The sequence below is a fragment of the Phaethon lepturus genome, unplaced genomic scaffold, assembly GCF_000687285.1.
Source record: "Phaethon lepturus isolate BGI_N335 unplaced genomic scaffold, ASM68728v1 scaffold7142, whole genome shotgun sequence".
NCBI classification, from domain to species: domain Eukaryota; kingdom Metazoa; phylum Chordata; class Aves; order Phaethontiformes; family Phaethontidae; genus Phaethon; species Phaethon lepturus.
The window spans coordinates 314-20770 of NW_010523988.1; the positions used below are offsets into that span (position 1 = coordinate 314).

General features: G+C 42.3%; 1 protein-coding gene across 1 annotated transcript in view; it reads left to right on the plus strand.

Moving 5' to 3' along the window:
* Nucleotides 1–10294: 10294 nt before the first annotated feature.
* The window catches only part of ARHGEF28 (Rho guanine nucleotide exchange factor (GEF) 28), a gene marked incomplete at its 3' end in the record, with an annotated part of 44024 nt that continues 33861 nt past the window's right edge, over nt 10295–20457 (plus strand). Inside the window, exons 1-3 of the mRNA XM_010282288.1 lie at nt 10295–10379; nt 17416–17546; nt 19956–20254. Coding sequence (XP_010280590.1) covers nt 10295–10379; nt 17416–17546; nt 19956–20254 — 515 coding nt within the window. The remainder of the gene's footprint in view (nt 10380–17415; nt 17547–19955; nt 20255–20457) is intronic.

The following is a 20457-nucleotide window of genomic DNA, read 5'->3' on the forward strand; positions in this document are numbered from 1 at the left end:
AGGGTTGCTCTCTGGCAGCATCCAGCTCAAGCTGTTCTTCAGCATTTTACTCCGTTGTGTCGGAGGTTCTGCTTCCGGAAACCTCGGGTTGAGCCTGAGTGAAAAGGAGGTGCCCGACAGTGAGTGTACGTGTGCAGGAGGAGTCGAAAGGGGCACCCATCGGCTCCCTGGAGTCGCCCGCTGCAAAGGGACTCCAGTCCCAGCAGGTAAAGTCTTGGGTGCTGCGTGTGTGACTCCGTGACTGGTGTGTGTGTGCTCGGGCAGCGGCTTCTCTCAACAACTGACACCCACCTCGCCACAACCCCCTTTCAGGTAGTTGTAGAGAGCAATAAGGTCTCCCCTCAGCCTCCTCTTCTCCGGGCTAAACCACCCCAGTTCCCTCAGCTGCTCCTCATATGAATTGTACTCCAGACCCCTCACCAGCTCCACTGCCCTTGCAATGCCCTTGCAATTGCTCCAGCAATTCAATGTCCTTCTTGTAGTGAGGGCCCCAAAACTGAACACAGGATTCAAGGTGTGGCCTCACCAGTGCTGAGTACAGGGGCACGATCACTTCCCTGCTCCTGTTGGCCACACGATTGCTGATACAGGCCAGGACGCTGTTGGCCTTCTTGGCCACCTGGTCCTTGCTTTTAGAAACCTTTACCAAAAATCAATCTTGTTATGGAATGATTTGGGTTGGAAGGGACCTTTAAAGAAGCGGTGGCTCCTGAAAGGGCTCTGCTGTTCCTGCTCTCTTTTTTCTTCCCCAGACTGCCCTTTCAAGCATATTGACTGTTCTGGCTCTTTCCCCACACCCAACAAAGTTTTGGGAGTATCTTTGCAGGGGTACTCACAACAGTTGGTAGGATGCTAAAAGGGTACCAACTCTCCATCCTTGGGTTGGGACCTGACTGCCTTATGCAGAGTCTTGTACTTCAGTTTTGAGAAGTGCAGTTCAATTTTTTCTGCAAGAGGCTTCTTGTCCTCCAGGATTACTGGAGAGCCCCTGGGGTCCCACCTCTGTGAATGTCAGGGTGCGGATGGGCCAATAAGAAGACACGTGAACTACAGACAATGGTTTTGGGGTTTGCCATATTCAAGAATTGAAGGAATAGGAGTAAACTGCGGGGCACAACAGGATGCTAGATGAGGCTGAACAGGGTTTTTCGTACAAACTCCTGAGTTCAGTGCTAGTCACACCTGCCAATCTTCTTCCCCCTGTTTTTGTCTCCCCTCGAAATTGAGATCTGTTTTGTGTTTACAAAAGAAAAAAAAGACCTTTTATTTTCATTGAAGGAAGCACACTGGAAAGATTGAGAGACAAAAACAATGTCCAGTTGGGGAGAGTGAATGAAAGAAACAAAATGGAAAGCAACAAAAAAAGGGTTTTTTTTTTTTCCTTTCAATATTAAGCATATGTATTATTGCCAGGCATTGTCATCCTCAAAGTCAGCAACCCTGTACATTTTGGGAGAGACTCTAGGAGGTGACAGCTGAATCCAGTTACTGTTGGGCATGTGACAGTGTTAGCTGGGCATGTGTTTTTAAACATTTATAATTCTTTCCTGTTTTTCATAGCTGGTTGGGAAAGAGGATGTTCACAAGGCCATTTATAAAGCTGCAAAAGTTTCCTTTTTCCAATAAGAAAAATCTAACCCCCAGTTTTTCTTCCAAGGAAATACAGCTTTCCCTTCACCTTAAACTTCAGGAAGGCAGGATGATGTTAATTTATCAAAATATTTTTCCTGCTCGCCTAGTTACAGTGCCAATGACCTAGTCATGTCTGTCTAATCTATTCTGTTTGCTCTGCCGGAGGTGAAACAGTTCTGCAAGCCACGTTTTGCACTTCAAGAGATAAAAGTACTGATGCCAAATTTTTGGCAGTTCGCTGTATGTGACTAGGCAGCTACAAAACATTTTTAGTAGAGTCTGCCTGTTGATATTCATGGTTCCACAGAAATCCCAGTTTAACCACAGATCAGTTTAAGGAACAGAACATAATGATCATCTTCTCTGTGTAAACTGGTAGGGCTGCTCTGTAATCTGCAGAAAAATCTGGTTTCAGTGTTGCTGTTTTGTTCTTTTTAAATTAGATTTCCTTACCGTAGTTGGTAAGACTTAAAAAGGTGTGTTTTTTAAGACAGAAAAAAGCATGGTCCTGCTGCCTGGAGTCCTGCCTTTGCGCAGTTTTTGTTATATCTGTAAAATGATTAGTCTTTCTACTTACTGCGGTCACATCTTTCACTCCATTTTTAGTGTTTGTTTGCTTTTGGTTTTTGGTGTGCAGAATGTTTGCATTCATAAGTGTTTTGAGGCATGTGCCTGTTTTGACATTGGAACTACAGGAAATAATTTTACGGTTATTGATAACTAAAAGTGAAAGTTACGTGTTAAGTGTTGCCTATTTGAGACAGTTACAAGAGTCCTGTCATTAAGGCTATGAAGATCTTTTCTGTTTGTGGTCGCTTTTATCTTTTTCTGGCAGCTTTCGATCCTGTCTTTCCCTTTTGTATGCTTTGAGAGAGGTTGGATGATCCAGCTGTACCATCTCTAGTCCGGGAGCTGCAAACCTTTGCTTTGGTTTCTCTCCTTAACGAATTTATGGTAGGATCTTGGGCATGTCACTTATCTTTTCCCTGTGTCTCAGTTTTTCTCCTGAAACAAGGAGGACCATACAGAGTGAGGTGAGAAAGGCACTGCAATAATTGGAAGATTGGAGATGTGCAAATACTCAGACTGGTTGTGCTGAAGAAGTTCTGGAAGGTCAGTTTGTGGTAAAGGAGGCTTTTTTAAAAACTAATTTTTAGTTGAAAGGTAGGTGGTCTGAAAACTGCAGAGAAAAATAATAGCTGAAGAAAACTGCAGAGTTATTGCCGCAGCTAATGACTGTGGCAATTGCACTCTGCCCTTTTTTGCTGCAGCTTTCAGAGATCTTTATATTGCTGCTTCTACTTCTGTAAAATCTTTGCATGGTTCCTTGCACCTTGCAGAAGAAAGGCTTAATTTGGAGTTGATCTGTCAGAGTCCTGCCAGAAGCAACCTTTAAACAACATATAAACATGACAGTAGTTTATTTCAGTAGATAAAACATATTCTCATTCGTTTAGTGTCTATAAAAAAACTAAATATTGAAGATTGCAGAATAGTTGAGAGCTACAGAAGATGTGGGAAGTAAAATCTTCCTGGGATGTAAGCCTGAACTGAGCTTAATTAAAAAGCCATGGAGAAATCTGGAAGAAGCAGCATTAGGGACTAAAACAAGCTTGTTCTTGTTTCTTGGAGTTTCCTCCACTCTTGATTTTCTGAGACATTATAATTCAAGTTAACCTCAAAAGGAAGACAGAAAGAAAAATGAACAAGTTACAAACATGTGCTGTCTGGCTTCCCAGAACTTGTCCTCCTCCTCTCCCTAAAATCCAAAACAAATTTGCTCAACAAAATACTCCTTCAAAAAGAGGCTCTTATTTTCCTGATGTTTAAATAAGCAATTTTGCCCGTCTTCTGCCTGGTCTCATTTCCTGCTAACATAAATAAACAATCTGGGATATATCTAATGTCAAGTTACTCTTTAAATGTGAAATATAATCCAGAAATACATTCTGAAGAAAACAGTTGTAGTCTTGAAAGTGCACACATGAACAGATTTCTCAGCTTTCCTCCTCCTTGAGAGGCAGCCCTTCCCTTGAAGTCTTCCCTGAAACATGGAAAATTGGATTTTTAATGAGATGGGTCTTTGGTGAACTTTTTGGTGGTGCAGGCTGCCAGTGTAAGTGTAGACTCAACAACCGAGTCATTGGCGAAACTTCAGTAGGAGCAAGGTCCAAGTCAAACTTGGGTTTGCTTTCATGTGAGGCCATGTGTGCTCTCCGTGTTGCTGGGGCTCACACAGGCCTCTGTGGAGCTGAAACCAGGAAGAGGTTTTTTAATGACTCTAGCCTAGCCTTTAGTTCTCAAGCTTTTGCAAATAAACTCAAGGGAGCTTTTCATCAGGGTATGGGACAAAAAGTGATGAGCTTTCCATCCGCATGTGTACTGCATATCCCAGCTAGTCTTTTGATGTGAATAGATACTGGACAAGGAGAGCATTTAAGCAAATTATCTCTTTATGTACTTTGTTGGAAGTGCTTAGTGGGTATTTCAAGAGTTAGGGCATACCGACCGCTGTCATGTGAAAGTAGTATTAATGAGCTTGTTATCCTAAACTGAGCTCGTTATCCTAAACCACATCAGGTGAATGGTGCGATTAAAAAAGGAAAAAAAAAACAAACTGCAGTCAGTCATGAACCAGACATCAGAAAGGTCTGAGTCAGAGGAACACTGAAATCCTGCAGTGGGACAGTGAGCTGGACAACATGAAGAGTTCAGGACAAAGCCAGTGATAATGCAGTGTGCATGGCCACTGGCTCTTTGGGGCTACATTGAGTCAGAATTGGGCAGAGGTCATGTTTTTGCTTCAGTTTTGTAAAAACTTCTTCATCCCAATCTTGTGGGTATTCTCCAAGGATCTTGCAGTACTAGCATGGTTTATGCAAAGCTGTTTCTCCTAAATTTTTGAAGGTACATTGCTCATTTAGTTTATCAAAGAAACAAGATTTTTTCTCGTTGTTTTTCCTAAAACACCACTTACAAACAGTTGCTTTTCAAAAGAGGTAAGTATTGCTAATAGCTTTTTGTAGAATAATGCATTGAATATCACAAACATGATACTTTTAGCATGAAAAATTAGTCTTACTCAGTTACAGCTGTTCTAACTGTAGTTGTCACCCTGGTTTCAAAGAAAACAATAAAAGAACAGCCTCAAAAAATAATTTCATAATTCACATTGTAATTAGAGATATTATTGCAGGGGAATAGTCATGAGCTAGGTATAAATTTAGGTGGCACGGTCTCCTCTCGGTCTGAATGGTTTGCAGCAACAGTGTGATTCTATGTGCCCTGTCTGGGGCTGGTAAAAGGATAGATCCAGATGGAAGTAAATGCAATGGAGCATAAAACCACTCGGACTGGCAGTCTAGCTTAAAGCAGTCCAGAAAGTGGCACACACAAATTGACTCTGCCTCTCCTGCAGCCTGCGGTGACTGCAGAGTGTTTCTGTGCACTCGGGGGTCTGTGTAAAACAGCATTTTGGGAGGTGGGTAAGGTGGCCTGCAGCTCTCAGCAGGCAGGTGAAGGCGGCAGCTGTTCTGTGTTCGTTTCCAGGCCAGTGTTCAAGAAACTGCACAAATAAGTCAATGAAAAATTGACCCAAGTTTATAGTCCCGTATCATTATTTTGTATTTGTCATTAATATTTCTGGTATCTGTCAACACAGCATCTATAAGAGATTTTCATTACAGAAAAGGGGTCTCCAGTGTGCATGGGTTTCTTCATCATCTGTTTGACTGGAAGAGTGGAGAAGACCTGCATGAGGGGAGGTGTGAGCGGGAGGTTTGGGGGCTGGGGAGGTCAGTGCTATTTACTCTCATGTCGGAACGTGCCTAGGTTTGATAGCTGAATTCACCCGCGACCACGCTTTTCTGGGAGAGCAAAATCTGCCGCCTTAAACTGGTTGTGGGAGGAAGAGGCTCTGCCATGCTGAACGCTAACCATCTTCCGCCCTGTTGAAACCTGTGGCCTCATCGGGGTTGAAAGGGTGGAAAGCAGGCATGTTTTCAATAGAAAGTGTGCAGTGCAAGAAAATCCCCCGTTCCTCCTTCACCTGCCTGCTCCCTGCCCTTCCCAGCCCGGTCCTGCTCCGGCTGATGCGGGATGCGGAGCCTGCTGTGGCGTGCTAGCGAGAGAGGCGGGATCCACCGAATGCTGTCATACGTTGGGCAGCGATGACGGGCAGTGACTGCCTGCCTGGGCCTTCTGAGGTCCACTACTGAACAAGTTTAAATCCCCAACTCTCGTGCTACTTGTGGGAGGCCTCAACAGGTCTCTGTTCACAAAATAGGGATATAAAGGGGCTGGTTCCCCAAACTAAGTGCATGAATCACCCATTAGAAATTTAGCAATAAGGAAGATCATAAAAACAAGTGTGGGAGGTCATCTGCCAAGATCATAAGGATCTATGTTTGCTTCTGTGTTCTTCAGTGTTTCCCCTGTGATTTGGGAAAGGGAGAGGGGGAGAATAGTGATGTGGCAAAGTTTTTCCCACTATTCCAGTACAAACTTTCATAAGAAAGACCAAGGTCTTTGGTAGAGAAGAGAGGTGGTAGAAATAATGCGTGTGACAAGGCATCCTGCAAGACCCGTGAGGCGGTTGCTGGCAGCAGTCTGCACAGCCATCATGTCATCATTGCGGGCAGGCGGCAAGAGCGTTGGAGTTTGGAGGGTGCTTGGTGTGTAGGATCTGGCTGGTAGCATCTGCTTTTAATTTAAATGTCTTTAATTCACGTTTGCTGAGTTTTCAGCATGATTGTTACGTCTAATGTAGGGCAATGCAGGTATTTTGTCCAGGTACATTGTCTGATCCTCTGTGGGAAGATGTGCTGTAAACAATGAAGACAACAGACTGAGGAAGGTAGGAAAGCCACGTGTGCCTGTGGGTCACAGGGGCTAGTGGAGAAGATCACCTAGCCCTTTCTACACCATCTTTCCTTGTCAGAGCTTTCTCTGCAGCTTTGGGAAATGATTGCAGGCTCTGCTGCACCTGGGGCAGAAGAAAGGTGGGGGAATCAATTTCATCCTTAATGTCAGGGGAGACTGCCCAGAGCAAGCTAGGCAGGGCATTTCTGGCAGAATCATTGTTCAGGCAGCTCTCACCTCACCTGTGTCCAACAGCGACCCTCCCCAGCCCTGTTTCTGGGGTCAGTAGCCCTGCTTTCCATCCCGTGTGCATCCCTTCTCTCTCTGGGGAGGGGGCACTGGGCTCAGGGCTGTTGTCTCCTTCTGGTCTGCCCGAGAGAGCGAGCTGTCAGCCCATGGTTTAGGAGTGTTTGGGGAGAGGGAGCCCACCCGCTCACCACCCACGGGGCTGTCCTCTGAGTGCGCCGAGGAGGCGACAGTGCCGTTCTATGGAGACTGCGGATGCTGGTGACATTCCTCTGCTTCCTTCCGTCTTGCCACGAGCCGCGGGAACGATCAGACAATAGACAATAGACTGTAATATCTCTGAAAAACATTTATATCATACGGATGTGCTTTGGCAAGCATTGAATGAAGGAATTTAAGGCATTACATTATTTATCAAAACCATTAGCCTTAGGTAATGCACGCAAAAACCCCATTTGTTCTTTATCTTCACATCTATACCTTGGTATACATAATTGAAAACATTTTTTCGGTGGAAAGTAAGGTTAATATTTTCCAGCTAGAAAGCACTTTTTATCTCTTCAGCTGCCAGGTCTCTGTGCCAGCTGCATGCAAATGCCACCACTTTGGAAAAAAGAGTGGCAGGTGAAAAGTGGGTTGGATCATCCCACAAAGTGCGAGAACAGGGAAGAAAAATATTCTTCTTCTATTTAATATAGAAGACTATAAGGCAAAGCGTTCTTTGTGGCAAAAAGCAGCGTGAAGTCTTTCATGGCTGCATAAAGGAGTTTTACAAACTAGGAAAAAAAAAAATCTTTCACAAGGCCCAAGCAGAGCAAATAACGTGAGTGATATTCAATTAACCTTAAGAAATACCAGTTAAGGTTGATAATTTATCTGCGCTTTTAGACCACCATTGACAAATTCCTGTGCAAGATCCTGTTCAGGGGAGATTGCAGTAAGCAGGTGAAAAGCCTAAGAACTTGTCCAAGAATTAGAGGATAAATGGCAGGAGTAAATGATCAGGTTTTTATCACCGCAGAAGTTTAGTAGCTGGATTCTGACTGTTCTGTAATAGGGCTGCTGTTGAAAAATTATTTAACAATCTTTAATTACTCATTTGTGTTAGAAGGTTCTGAATGAATGCTGCTAGTTTAAGGGAGGGAGCAGGCAATAACTGAGCAGCCCATGAAAACATTTATGCAGCGTACAAAGGTCATTCAGGAAAGCAAATGTCTCGGCATGTAAAATATTTTAATGCCATTAAATACATCGGCTGCATTTCTGCATTGTGAGTGTTTTGTTCAGTTCTAGTTATCCCTTCCTGGGCTAAACAGAAGTCCCGGAAGACCGATGGGAGCGAGTAAGTGTATTTTAGTTGAATGTATAAGTGAAAAAAGCCAGAATTGGTCAATTTAGATAAAAAATTCACAAATGGAGATACCAGAGAAGTAAGCAAAATTTGACGTTTCTCATAAGGTAGAACAAAGGAACGATTGCTAAAATTGAAAGGCGAGAAATTTTAAAGCCAGGGTAAAACATACAGCTCTCTCTAAATGTAAACTGCTGTTCGCCCATGGAATGCTGCCTTTTGTACATGTCTGAAATTAAGACTTTTATTCCGGTTGGCATTAAATACACCCGATGAGCGAGACGGCGCGCTTGGGTAGGGAAAACTGCTGCGTAGAGGGGAAATCTTTTGTGTTGGAGCAGTTGGGAAGACATTTCCTGAGTGAACAAGTTGTGCAACAAATATGCCGCGTCCTTTCCTTTTCTCTCAAACTGTGGCCACGATGGGAGGCCGGCGAGTGCCCTGGATGGTGTGCAGGTGGGAAGGTGTACGTCAGTGCCTGCATTCCCGTATGCCCAGGGGATTTACCAGTGCAATTTGAACCTGACATTCCAGGGAGTGGGGATATTTTGTAGTGGGTGCTTAAAGCGTGGATTTATATCCTCTCTGTATTTTCAGTCATCCATTGTCTGTTGTAATTCCCCGGGGCTGTTAATTATATATATAAATCAAACAAAGTCTATGGGAGTGCCTAATATTTAAAGTGAAAGTCTAAGGCTTCCAGCGTCTGGGGCGAATTATTCTTTTCAGGCCTAACAAAGCTGGCAGAACTTCAGTTAAGGGAAGGGCAGAACAATGATGTGTTTCAACTGTGTTTTATGTAATTTGTGCACTTTATGAAGTGCTTGTATAATAATTATTTTATCCCTGAAAACGTGATAGATATTTTTCTAATGGGTTTTGAATTAAATTTGCATTTGAATTGCATTATTTTCTTTCAACAAATACGTTGTTATCACCGACTGAAATGCGTATTGAGGAATCACTTGAAACATAATACAGAAGTAGCGCTGCAGACCTCAGCAGCCCGAAAAATAATTGAAGTGAAGTAAGGAATGTTAACAAGCTCAAATGTCATCATCTTCCAAAAACTGACATTTAAGCTGATCCACATTGCCTCTCCTCCTTTATGTGGAATACAAAAACACATACATTGTGGAGTAACTAAAAGAAATGTTTGGTGGAGCTGGTTAAGAAACAGTGGACATGTTATTTTTGTATTAGCTCTTGTATAGCCACATTTGAGCTTGTTTAAAAAAAATGTAGTTTGTGTAGTGTAAAGATGTTGGGGGAAGGGGTAATGAGTTCCTACTGAATACTAATTGCCTATGAGTTGTTCAGGGAGACTGTGTAAGAATGGAGGATTTGTTGTAAATTAGTCACTAGCTGTATTGTGCGTTGCCGTGAGGTTAAACCAGAGCTGTAGAGGTGCCAGCTCTACAAAATCCTTATGATTCACTGTCTAACTTGGTTACTGTGTGAAGGAGAAAATACTATTCAGAGTAAATATTATAAAAGAGCTCCTCTAATGACAGTGTAATCTTTCTTTATAACACTTAAGCTTTAAGCTCATTTGAGCTAGAAAGATGGGAGTGACAGATTTTGAGTGGGTTATCGCTACTTTTCCAGCTGCAGCATCCCGAGGTCTTGCCAAAGTTGTAAATACTGGGAGAAGAGGTATTGCTCTGCAGTAATATAGAGTCCAGCAGATTGATTCGTGCTTTTAGCTTACTGTTAATAGTTGGCTTCTTTAACTCCAGCATTTTGCCTGTCCTTAATTTGAGAGTCCTTGTAAACCCCACTTTTAACTTTGAAACAAAGCTTTGAAAAAGCTTGCAATAGTTTGTTTACTTTTGAGATGTATTTTCTCATTCCTTACTCGGCTCCTATTGTTTTCATTTACATCAAAATGGAAAGGTGAGTTAATGATTCATTGGCACACAGTGACCTTTCAAATAGCTCTGGACCACGATGCAACAGCTCCACTCGAAGCTCTCATACTTTAACCTCCTTGCTTCTGCCTTAATATTTGCAGCCTGATCTGTCTACATGCCTGGACGCCTGAAGAGAGCAAACATTTGCAGCTTCTCCCTCCCCTGTGTTTAGTGGGCAATTTGATCCTTCTTTGTCCATTCCTTTATTTTACATCACTCTTAGACTTGACTTGCTGTTGAGAACAACAAAGTGCAACTTTGGGAATCTGCTTTCTGTTTATTTAGCACAAAAATGGACTCAGACTCTGATTCACCTTTTAATTACTCTTGGCCTTCGTTGCCTAAAATGAGGATTCGAAGAAGGGCATCCAAACCAGGTAGAAAAAGCTGTCGTCTTTTAAGTGACTCTTGCTTGATAGCTCTGCCTCCTTTTCATTGTCTGGTTGTGTGCAGGTGGCTATGAACAGCTCGCATGCTTTTGTTTTCTCTTGAAACTCTACCTCACTGTTAGTTATGCTTTTGTAGATAATGGTGTTGGAATTTGTTAAGCAAGAAGAAAGTGTTTTCTCCACATTATGTACTGTTCTTTAAAGTAGTTTTTATTTCTTTACTCTGTTAGAGCTTTTTTTTCCTTCTGGTTGCATGTGTAGCTCTCACTGAGAAGCTCTGGTGCCCTGGGAGCTGCACAGCACGGCAGCGGCTGCAGAAAGCTCTGCTGGTTACAGTTGTTTTCATTCAGAGAGAATTTGGTAATTCAAATACGCCTCAACAGCTAACAGGATTTTTTTTTTTTTTTTATATTATGTACAAAAATCTTACCAGAATGAAGCGGGAAATCTTTTTTGCTTTCTGTGAAAGAAAGCCAAAGGGTCAGTTACTCTCTTTGGTGGCAGGGTCAGTTACTGTCTTTGCACAGTTAGACACTGCCCTCCTTTGTGGAAAAGTCTTTGGGAGGTAAGCATTATAAATGTTGTCAGTATGATAAAGGGGTTTTTAAGGAGGTTGAAAGGCACTGACCAGCACGTTTATGTTAGGAAGAGCTCTCATTGAAAGCTTTAATGAGGACAGATAAATTTTTACTACATCTTAAAGCAAAGAAATGAAGAGAAAGAATGGCAAAAAATTTAATTTGTGCTTCCTTGCATAAAATTGCTTTTGTGTGTTTGAGAAAGGGATTAAAAAACAAGTAAGAGCAGTAAGATCCATCAGTGTCATTAAAGTCAGTGAGCCAGGAGAATCATGTTTACACAGACTGAGACTTTGACCTAGTTTTAGAGTAAAAAATGTGTACAGAATGCACATCTTAACGTGCAGAACACTTTATGAACTTTTTACTTTTATTCATGGGGAAATCTAGTATTTCCCAAGTGCATAGGAGTTTCTGCAATGCGTATGGAGGAACATGCGTTTTGCAAAGAAGATGAAATGGGTTGCAAGTTGCATGGTGTGTGTTCTTTACATCTCTCATGAGGACTCTTATCTGTAAATGCTGTAGCTGCACAGCCATCCTCCGTAGCACTAATGCTGTTGTTATTTATTTTATCTTTAGACAGCCTTTTTTTTTTTAATACTTCCCCTGTTGTAAAGCACTGTATGCAGATCTAGTGTTTGCATGTTTCAGTATTGCGTCTTGTTTCCCATCCCTGTTAATAGTATACCAGCACATGTGGCTTGTATGCACAGCTGACATGTATGTGGGGTTGTTGGAGGAAGAACGTGCTCTTGAGTGCCTGCACATGTTCTAGTGGTAAAGTCCTAGGATTCAGTTGTGCTTGGGGAATTGAAATTCTGGCTGCCGACGGGGTGGGAGAAGCACCTCTGCAAGGGGACAGCAGGCTCAGGATCTACGCTCGCGATCTGTGTGTTTTTGTTTTTTCTGTTAGTACCTGAACTGGGACAGTTGGTCCTGGTGCGCAGGTGTGGGGCACATACCTCACGGGTGCCTCTCCCTCCTGCGGGAGCTCAGGTCTCGGTGAACAAGAGACCTGTAGTGCCCGATGGGAAGCGGAGCGGGATTCTTCCTCCCCACCCCGAAAGTCATGAGGTCATCGTTGGGTACCTGCGCTGGGTGCTCCAGCTGATCTGGGCAATGAAATGTCAACCTCCTCCCTTCCCCTCCGAAACAGCAGGCTGCTGGTGTCCTGCTCTGGGGTTGCTCCCCCCGGGAGGCAAGGGGAGCTCCGCAAACCTCCGCTGACAGAGTCCAAAGCGGAAAGTCTCACCCACCCCACTTTGCAACATACCCATCAGCATTCCCAGATTTTAGGTTCCCTGTGTGTCCCCAGGCCAGCTTTTGTCCCTGCTCTCAGCCTAGGTGGTGGAGCCCCGTCCGTCCCCCTGAACTCCGGGGGGCTGGCAGGAGCCAAGGGCAGCCTGCACACCTTTGGGCCGTGCCTTGCAGGCTCCCTCCCTCCTGCTGCGGCTGCCTGTGCACGGCATGATTGAAGGTTAATTAGGCTCCACAGAGCATGTGAACACGACCGTGTTTTAGTGGTTGGGCTGGGGAGGGGGTCCACATTTTGTTCCTTGCCTGCAGGACAGTGCAGTGACTCTCAGAGCCTTTTTGGAGGCGTTAAAACAACCTTCAGGGGTGCTGAGGATACCTGTCTCTGACAAGCCTGTCCCACTCTGTGGGGAGGTGGGAGTCACGTGCCGAGGCCACTTGGGCAGAGGTGGGAATTGGAACTAAGCATCCTGTGTCTTGGGAAAGTACTTTATCTGTTGTGCTGTTGTATAAAATGAAATAGCAACTTATTTGTGTTTGTATATTTATTTGTATAGTAGGCAAGGTGCCTGCTCCAGGGAGGGAGGTCAGGGCTGTGAATCCCAGGTTGGAAAGGGATGCTTTCTCATGTCTCACGTTTAGGTGACAAAGATCAAAGTCAGTGGTTGATGAGCGCCTTTGTCCTCAGTGTTTCTTAGTGGCTACTTTAGGACCACATCTTGAACATGATGGTCTGATTTCTAGCACCCAGATGCCTGATCCTCTCCATGTAGTATATAGGAAATGCAATGCTTTGGTTTCTACTCTATAGATTTAGAACAGTTAAATGTTTGTCTTTACGACAGGAGCACTTCAAAGCCTACCTTGCTTTACCCTCTGTGTAACGCTATTCTTACGTACTTGCTTAATTTTGCATTCATGAGTAGTTGCAGTGTCTGAATGAAGCACTAAGATACCTGAATTGGGGATACAGATGCCCCATTAGATGTGGACCACACATTACAGACATGCATGTCACTTTGGTCAGCCCCTCACCAAGAATGTGTGGACTTCTTTCTCCAAATTCAGGTGACCGCTTCTGCATTTACAGGAGTATTTCGGCAGTCCTGCGTGATCCATGCACTTAACTGCCTGCATTTTTCGCTGACTTCATAGCTCTGTTACTTCAGTTAAACATTAACCCCTGCTCAGATTGCTGGGGGTAAATGTGGTGATGTCTGAAAACTATTCATCGTATCTAGAGAAGGGAATTTGTAATTTTTTTTCCTGGCTTTCAGCTTGCTCACATTGATGTATTTCATCTTCTGCTGTGTGCTGTCTCATAGAACAATTTAAGTTTTGATTTTTGTGGAAAAACAGTCAGTGTTATGTTCTTGCCATTTTCTGACACAGGTCATTCAAGGCTATACATTTTCATATGCCAGCATAAAGCATGTTTTGAATTATTGCTGTGATGATTGTGTTTTTTTTTTTTTTTTTTTAAAGTTGAAGTATTTTTATAAACTTTTGTGCCTGGTAACACGAGCAGCGTTTGCTGTATAACTTTGATGACAACATGGGAGAAGATGTAGAGAACTTGTGCCTCGTTATTCATTGGTCAAGGTCTTTTATTTTATCCATGTTTGGAGATTATGCTTCCCAGCCCTGTGCCTTTTGTTCACCTACATCTAAATAACGCATACATCTTTCTCGACTGTTTACCAGGCAGATGGCAGAGAGCCACAGCCTCGGCTAAAGGAGACATGCTTTTATTTTTTTCTTCTTCTGTGGCCATGGCACAGTGTACAGCCAGAGAACGTTCAGTTCTAGCGGGGGGATCAGCTTGGTGAGCTGTGCTTGCTGCGTTGTTTCAGTACCAGAGCAACTCAGCTCTGTGGTGTTTGGGTCATTTTTACCAAAGTAAGCATCTTGAAGTCCATTAGTGACTTTCACAGCTAAAACTCTGTGGGGCACCTTTACTCCCACAAGAAGTGCCAGTTTCCCCTGGTACTCTTACCTGTCTTCCCATAAGCTGTGCTGAAGTTTTGCATCTGCGGTGAGAATAAGCATTTCGAATGGGTGGGGGAGATTTTTCGAGACGTTTTTGTTTGAAAACACATTTTGTTGCTATTCCTCATCTTCCAGGCAAGGACAGCTTTGCTGCGTATTGCTACTGGTACCCAGTGCAGCAAGCTATTGCTTGCTGCCACGTTAACCTGGAGGAAGGTCTGCTAATGGTCCCCATAAGATCCAGATGACTTGTAGCCAGCGAGGGAGGCTGGAGGCAATTAGTGGGGGTGTAGGCAAGCAGTGTGTGATCTGGGCGTTTGTGATGGTTTTGTCACTTTTTAAACTATGCGGACTTGTCCAGTGGAAATAAGTTACTAGCACAGTCAATGTGTAATTAATGATGCTCTCCCCTGCGTTCAGCAAAGTCTTGAAATACTTCTCTCGTTACAAAGTTAGTTTGATGTAGTGGTCCCTTCATGCATGTTTGAAACTGGGGGGCAGAGTGGGAGTAAGGAGGTACAGTGGGGTCATATTGCAACATGAAGCCCAAAATAACCTGCTACCTTTTGTCTGTTCATTTAAAGCCCCAATGAATATGTATTCAGACATCTCACCTTTAACAACAGACTGACCAGAACATCGCCAGAAAAACATACGGCATTTGTCAGTGATAATACAGATTTATTGATGGAAAGCACTGCAGATAACATACTCTGATATATCTTCTTGTAGTTGCAGTGGTTTTCTTCAGAAATTGTTACTTAGGTTGTTAGTCTTTTACAGAATTTTAAAATAATGTAAAATTTGGTGTTAAAAGTTGCTATGTAAGTAAAAAATGTGAAGGAATAGGGGGATTTTCTTGTTCCTGGCTCGGGACATGTAATTCGTAGCGGAGTCCATTAGCTGACTGTAGAGACCTCAGCAGTGGGGACTGTTGCTGTAGTCAAGAAACTGTCTCCATAGGCTTGGGTGTACGCCGTGATTTGGGAATCCCTAACACCTGGGCTGTTTTTCAGGGGTGTGTATCAAACCTTTGCAGCCTAGCACTGGGGCCGAATACCGCCCGTGCCAGTTGTACCCAGGGGATTTACATACAGGAGTGAGTGCGTGCTGGGGAAGGTAATAATAAATGTACAAGAAGCAATGGAAAGCGTGACTTTTTTTTCTTCCTGTTGTTAGTTTAAGACCATCCCTTTCGCAGCTTTACTTGCCGCAAGAAAGTACTGCCAGTTTTGCCAAATCACATTTCCATATGATTTTAGCTGCCAAATTCTGATGAACTGCTGTAGAAAACAATGCTTTTATACCATTTATAAACAAAGGCTTTGGGATCTTGACAGATGTGAGGAAGTGGTTTGTAGCTTTAGCGGTTCTCAAGATGGCAGTCACAAAAATCACGTTAAAATTCTTGAAGGAGGAAGAAGCAAAATGAGAAGCGTAAGGATATTTTAATGGTATGAGATCCCACAAGGCCTGCCAGGACTAGAAACCAAATAATTCATAGTGTGCCATTTCTAAATGAGAATTTCCAGTTTTCTCTTAAGTATAGAGCTTACTGTTCTTGGGCTTTATGAGATAGCCTCTTAAAATTAAATAAAAGCTGTGGTGTAGCATTGCAATTTTGGCAATGGTCTGTGAGCTTTTTTGTTTTGTTTTGTTTTTCCCAAAGGAACAAATGCCATAGGCCTTGGTAAGTGTGGTTTCTAATCCAGTGCTATTTCTTCGTTACAACTTTTCTTGCAGTCTGATGGCAATAGGCATCTTGGATGGGGCTTTGAGCAACCTGATCTAGAGAAAGATGTCCTTGCCCATGGCAGGGGGATTGGACTAGATGATATTTAAATAAGTTCCTTTCCAACCCAAACCATGCTATATGATTCTGTGATCTACCAAAAGCAGTTACATTACTTTAGCAATATAGCCTGGGGAGAGTCTTTAGTGGTACCTTTTCCTTTTCACCTTTGCAGAAAGTAAATTTCTGATGCAGACTAAGAAGGATTTTTTGCATAATTTTCAATAACAGACAAACTGGAGTTAAGTTCATTGAGAGTTTTGATTTCGGATATTTTGCTTGGTATGATAACTTTCTCTATCACATAATTCTTATGCTAGTCTACCTCAGTTCACTTCCAGTGGCAATGTTTGACTTGCAGCATCATAAAATAAGGAAATTACAACTTGTGATTTTTTTGTTTAAGCCTGTTTTCACACCACCTAGAAGAAGATTGGTTTCTGCTTTCTCAAATTTTGCTCCTTTTACAATCAGAAGATAATATGAGGCCTTGACTACCAGCTCAAGTGCTGGATTGGTGCATACGCTTCATACTTATAAGCAGCTTTAAGAGACGTGGGCCTGCAGGGCAGATTGACAGTGTTTCTGTAGCACTTGGTTAGGTTTTCTGCTGCTCAAAGCCATGGAATAAAGTGCAGCTTCTTACCATATTTGCAGTCACGGACACACTATTGAAAACTAAACTCTGAATTTCTGTTAATGATTTCTGGTGAAACTGGTAATTTCTCATTTCAGTACCAAAAGCAGATGAGATGCAGTCTTTATCCTAAATGTGTTGTTCATGGGTCAAATCTTGATTGACTGCTGTCAGTCTATAAAGGCACTATCAGTGGTGTTTTATTTATATCCCTCTTACAATTTTGTTGCTGTTTTTTTTCCAAGAACAGTAATCTGCTTTATTGGTTTAAGATTAGTATTTATGTTGCTTCTAGTAGGTAGAGTGCTTTAGGAGAGTCCTTATTTGGCTGCAGTTGAACAGTATTCCATTTATATAATGTATCAGATGTTAGGTATTTAATGTATAGGTCAGAATCATGCATATTTAATCCCAGCCCATAAATCTTGTCCTATGTACATTTGCAACCACAGATCTCTACAGAGTACTAGCTTAGGTGGAAAATAGAAGGTTTTGCTAGCCAAGATACAGGAACACTTATTTTTAAGTTATATGAATGATTCTGTGGTACCTTTTAGAGGCTTGTCAACTATAGGCTTCTTGGCACATACAGCAAGTGAGGCAATTACAAAATGGGCAGATTTTTGGGTTGCCACACAAATATTACTCAAATTGTAATCCTAAGATTTGATGCTTAATGTTTAACTTTGCCATTTTTATGACAGCATATATACATGAGAAGAAAATGGTTTGAGATTTAATGGCATATCTTCCACAATTTCTTTTTTCCAGAGCAGAGACACTCTACCCTTGATGTTCTCAGGAAACTCAAGGCTCCACCTACTTTCTTTGCTGCAACCAGACTTTCTGCCATGCTGAGTGGAAGTGATGAAGTATATGCAAACTGCATGGTAGTAGACCAAGTAAGCTTATGTTTGAACTTTTGGGATTTTTTTCATCATCTTCTGTTATGTGATAGTAGGATCTTCTGGATCTGTCAGCAATGGTGTGTGGCCAATTAATAAAGGTCTAAAATAAAACCAGTAATACCTCACACTTCTCAGCTGTAGTTTGTAACCCGTTTATGAGGCCTCTTTTAACAGATTCAGTTGATGATAGGAATTATTCTTCCTAGTCTGTAGGGAGAACTCTAAGGCAGCTCTTACTGTCTTCCTTGTGTGTTTGTGAGCTAGATTGCATTGCTTCTTTCTAAGAAACATTAACACTATGTAACTTGTTTATGTGCACTTCAGATTTTCTGAATTCTTACGTTCACAAAAGAGGTGAATTTGCTGATGCTGGCTAATTTTAGAAATTAATTATAAGCTCATAGCTAAGCTTAGAGGCTCAACAAAAATGTGATACTGCTGAGAAGGTGAAGTCCATGACCTACAACTGGCATGGAGCATTCTAATACTAGAGAACCTGACTTAGTATTCGTGTTTCTGATATATTTCTCACCATCTTGAGATGAGCTGGAGTGTCCAGACCAAATCATATTTTATATCATCATGTTGCACCTGAAATCTCTCCTTCATGGTCACCCTCAGATACCATAACTTGGGCAGGGGGGACTAGTACAACTCTTGTGTATAGCGGTTGTGTGTAGTTAAGCAGCGGCCAAATTCTGATGGTACGTAGCTATGTTTCAGTGATGGTTGAAGTGATTTCTTTATTTGTAACCTGCTGTGGCTTCTCCCTGGCGTGAACGTTGGAATATAGGAGTAAGAAATTATGAGATCATAATGTTAGGAGAAGACTGAGATTTTGCAAGTGTGATTCTGCCCCTTCCCCCTTTTTTTTTCCCCATTCCCTGAAACACTTCAGCCACAGCGTTCACTGCAGGTCTGATTCATTGTGACAACTGAGGCGGAAGTTTCAGCCAGAGGCCAGCGTGCTCAAAATGCACCTAAGGTTACTGAAAGATGCGTGAAATAATGACCTAGGAGCAAGCAGCTGGCAGGGGTCTATATATGCAATCTGTGAACCCCTGACTTTAACAATGGTTGGAAGGACAGAGCTGCAGAAGCGTTACGGATGTGGATATTGCCTGGGTATATTGCTGGGGGGGGTCCTTCAACTTGGATTACGAACCTTTGCTCAATACCGAACCGCATGCAAATTTGTTAAATTGCTGATTGGAGGCAAATTCTCCCGCTAAGCACCACGCAGCAGGAGCTGGAGCGGCTGCTGGAGGAGGTGCCTCTGGTGCGGAGGGGAATTGCTGCCTGGGCAGGAATAACTTTGAAGGGGGGAAGAGCTGTGTAAGACCTGGGAGAAGCATTTTACCTTCGTGCATCTCATCTGCACAGCGCAACAAAAGTAATTCCAGACTTGCATGTGCCGAATCTTTGAATGCAGACATGGGCTGCTGTAAAAATGCCAGCAGTTCTTTCTGTCTTTTATGAAGAGAAACATCATTACAATGGGGGTGAAAACATATCTCAAGTGGGGCTGGAGAGGAGGAAGTCCGCAATCTGAAAGGCCATGGCTTTGGAGACGCTTCCTTTCTTCTTGCTTTTATACAGGTGTTTTTTGGAAGTTGAGTGTTTTCAGTGGCGATGTGACTTTTCAATATTATTCAGCATCTAAATAGATGACAGTAGCATCTAACTAAAAGACTGACAATAAACTGTATTTTAATATTCTCTGCAGAGTTGACAGGAGAATTCAACCTCAGCTGCACAAAGAATTATTTATTACCAGGGACTAAATCCTGATCCCTATACCTGAGAAAACATAATTCCCAACTCCATTCCTGTCTTTGTGCAAGTGAAGGGGTTCTTCATGTCCATAATTGCTTAATGGCAAAAAATAAAGATTCCTTTCCCTTCCTCCCCTGGAGAACCTCTGTTCCAGGTCATGTGTCTTCATCTCAAAGCTTAGAAAATTTGTGCTGGAAAATTAAAAGTGCATTGATGTGTAGGCTGATTTTTCTAAATTAAATTGCACAGTCTTTGAATTCCTCTCCATATGTCTCTCACAGTGATATGTTATGCATATTTTTTGCTTGACTTAAGGATATTTTTTTAATCAAAGCTATAAATATATGAATTGAAACATTTAACAAAAGGTATAAACATGAGTGAGAATTCCATTAGACTTCCAAATACCAATTCGTTGCTGTTCTATTTATGGAAAAAAGTAATGCAAGGTCTCAAATATCTTAGCCGTATAACTTGCTTTCAATTCATGTGCTGTAAAAAGCAATGGGGGAGTGGGGGAAGGCAAAACATATAACCATAAATAAAATGGTAAACTAGTCTGATCCTTGTTCCCTGACAATACATCTTGTTACTGCCTCTTACCAGCATTCATTTTTTTCTCTGTAGGCTGGAGATTTAAAGACTAACTATGTTCATGGAGATGGTGTCAGCAGTGAATATTTGAATCCCACCAACTCAATCCTGATGGCTAAGAGCTCTTCCTCTCCCTCCCTTGAGGAGAATGACCAATATGTATATGTTCCAAATGAAGAAAATGAAAGGTCAATGAAAAATGGAGAAAATGCAGGTTTAAGACATACTGTTTCACCTTCTGATCTGTATGGAGCAGATTCATACCTTCCATTCAAGACCCACGGATTTATTAAGGATCGGGGCCAACTGTATGCTGATGTGAAAAAAAGAAGGTATGGAATTGAGTTGATGATCTGGCCAGAGTAAGGATTATTTATGATGACCTTTTATTTCAAAAGATGGAGCAGAATCTGGAGTAATAAATAATATTACTGCAGTAAAGTCACTGTTTTCAATCACTGATATATAAATTGTCTTAATGATCTGTTTTCATAAAATAGGTATGAAGACATTTTTAACAAATAAAAGGTGTCCT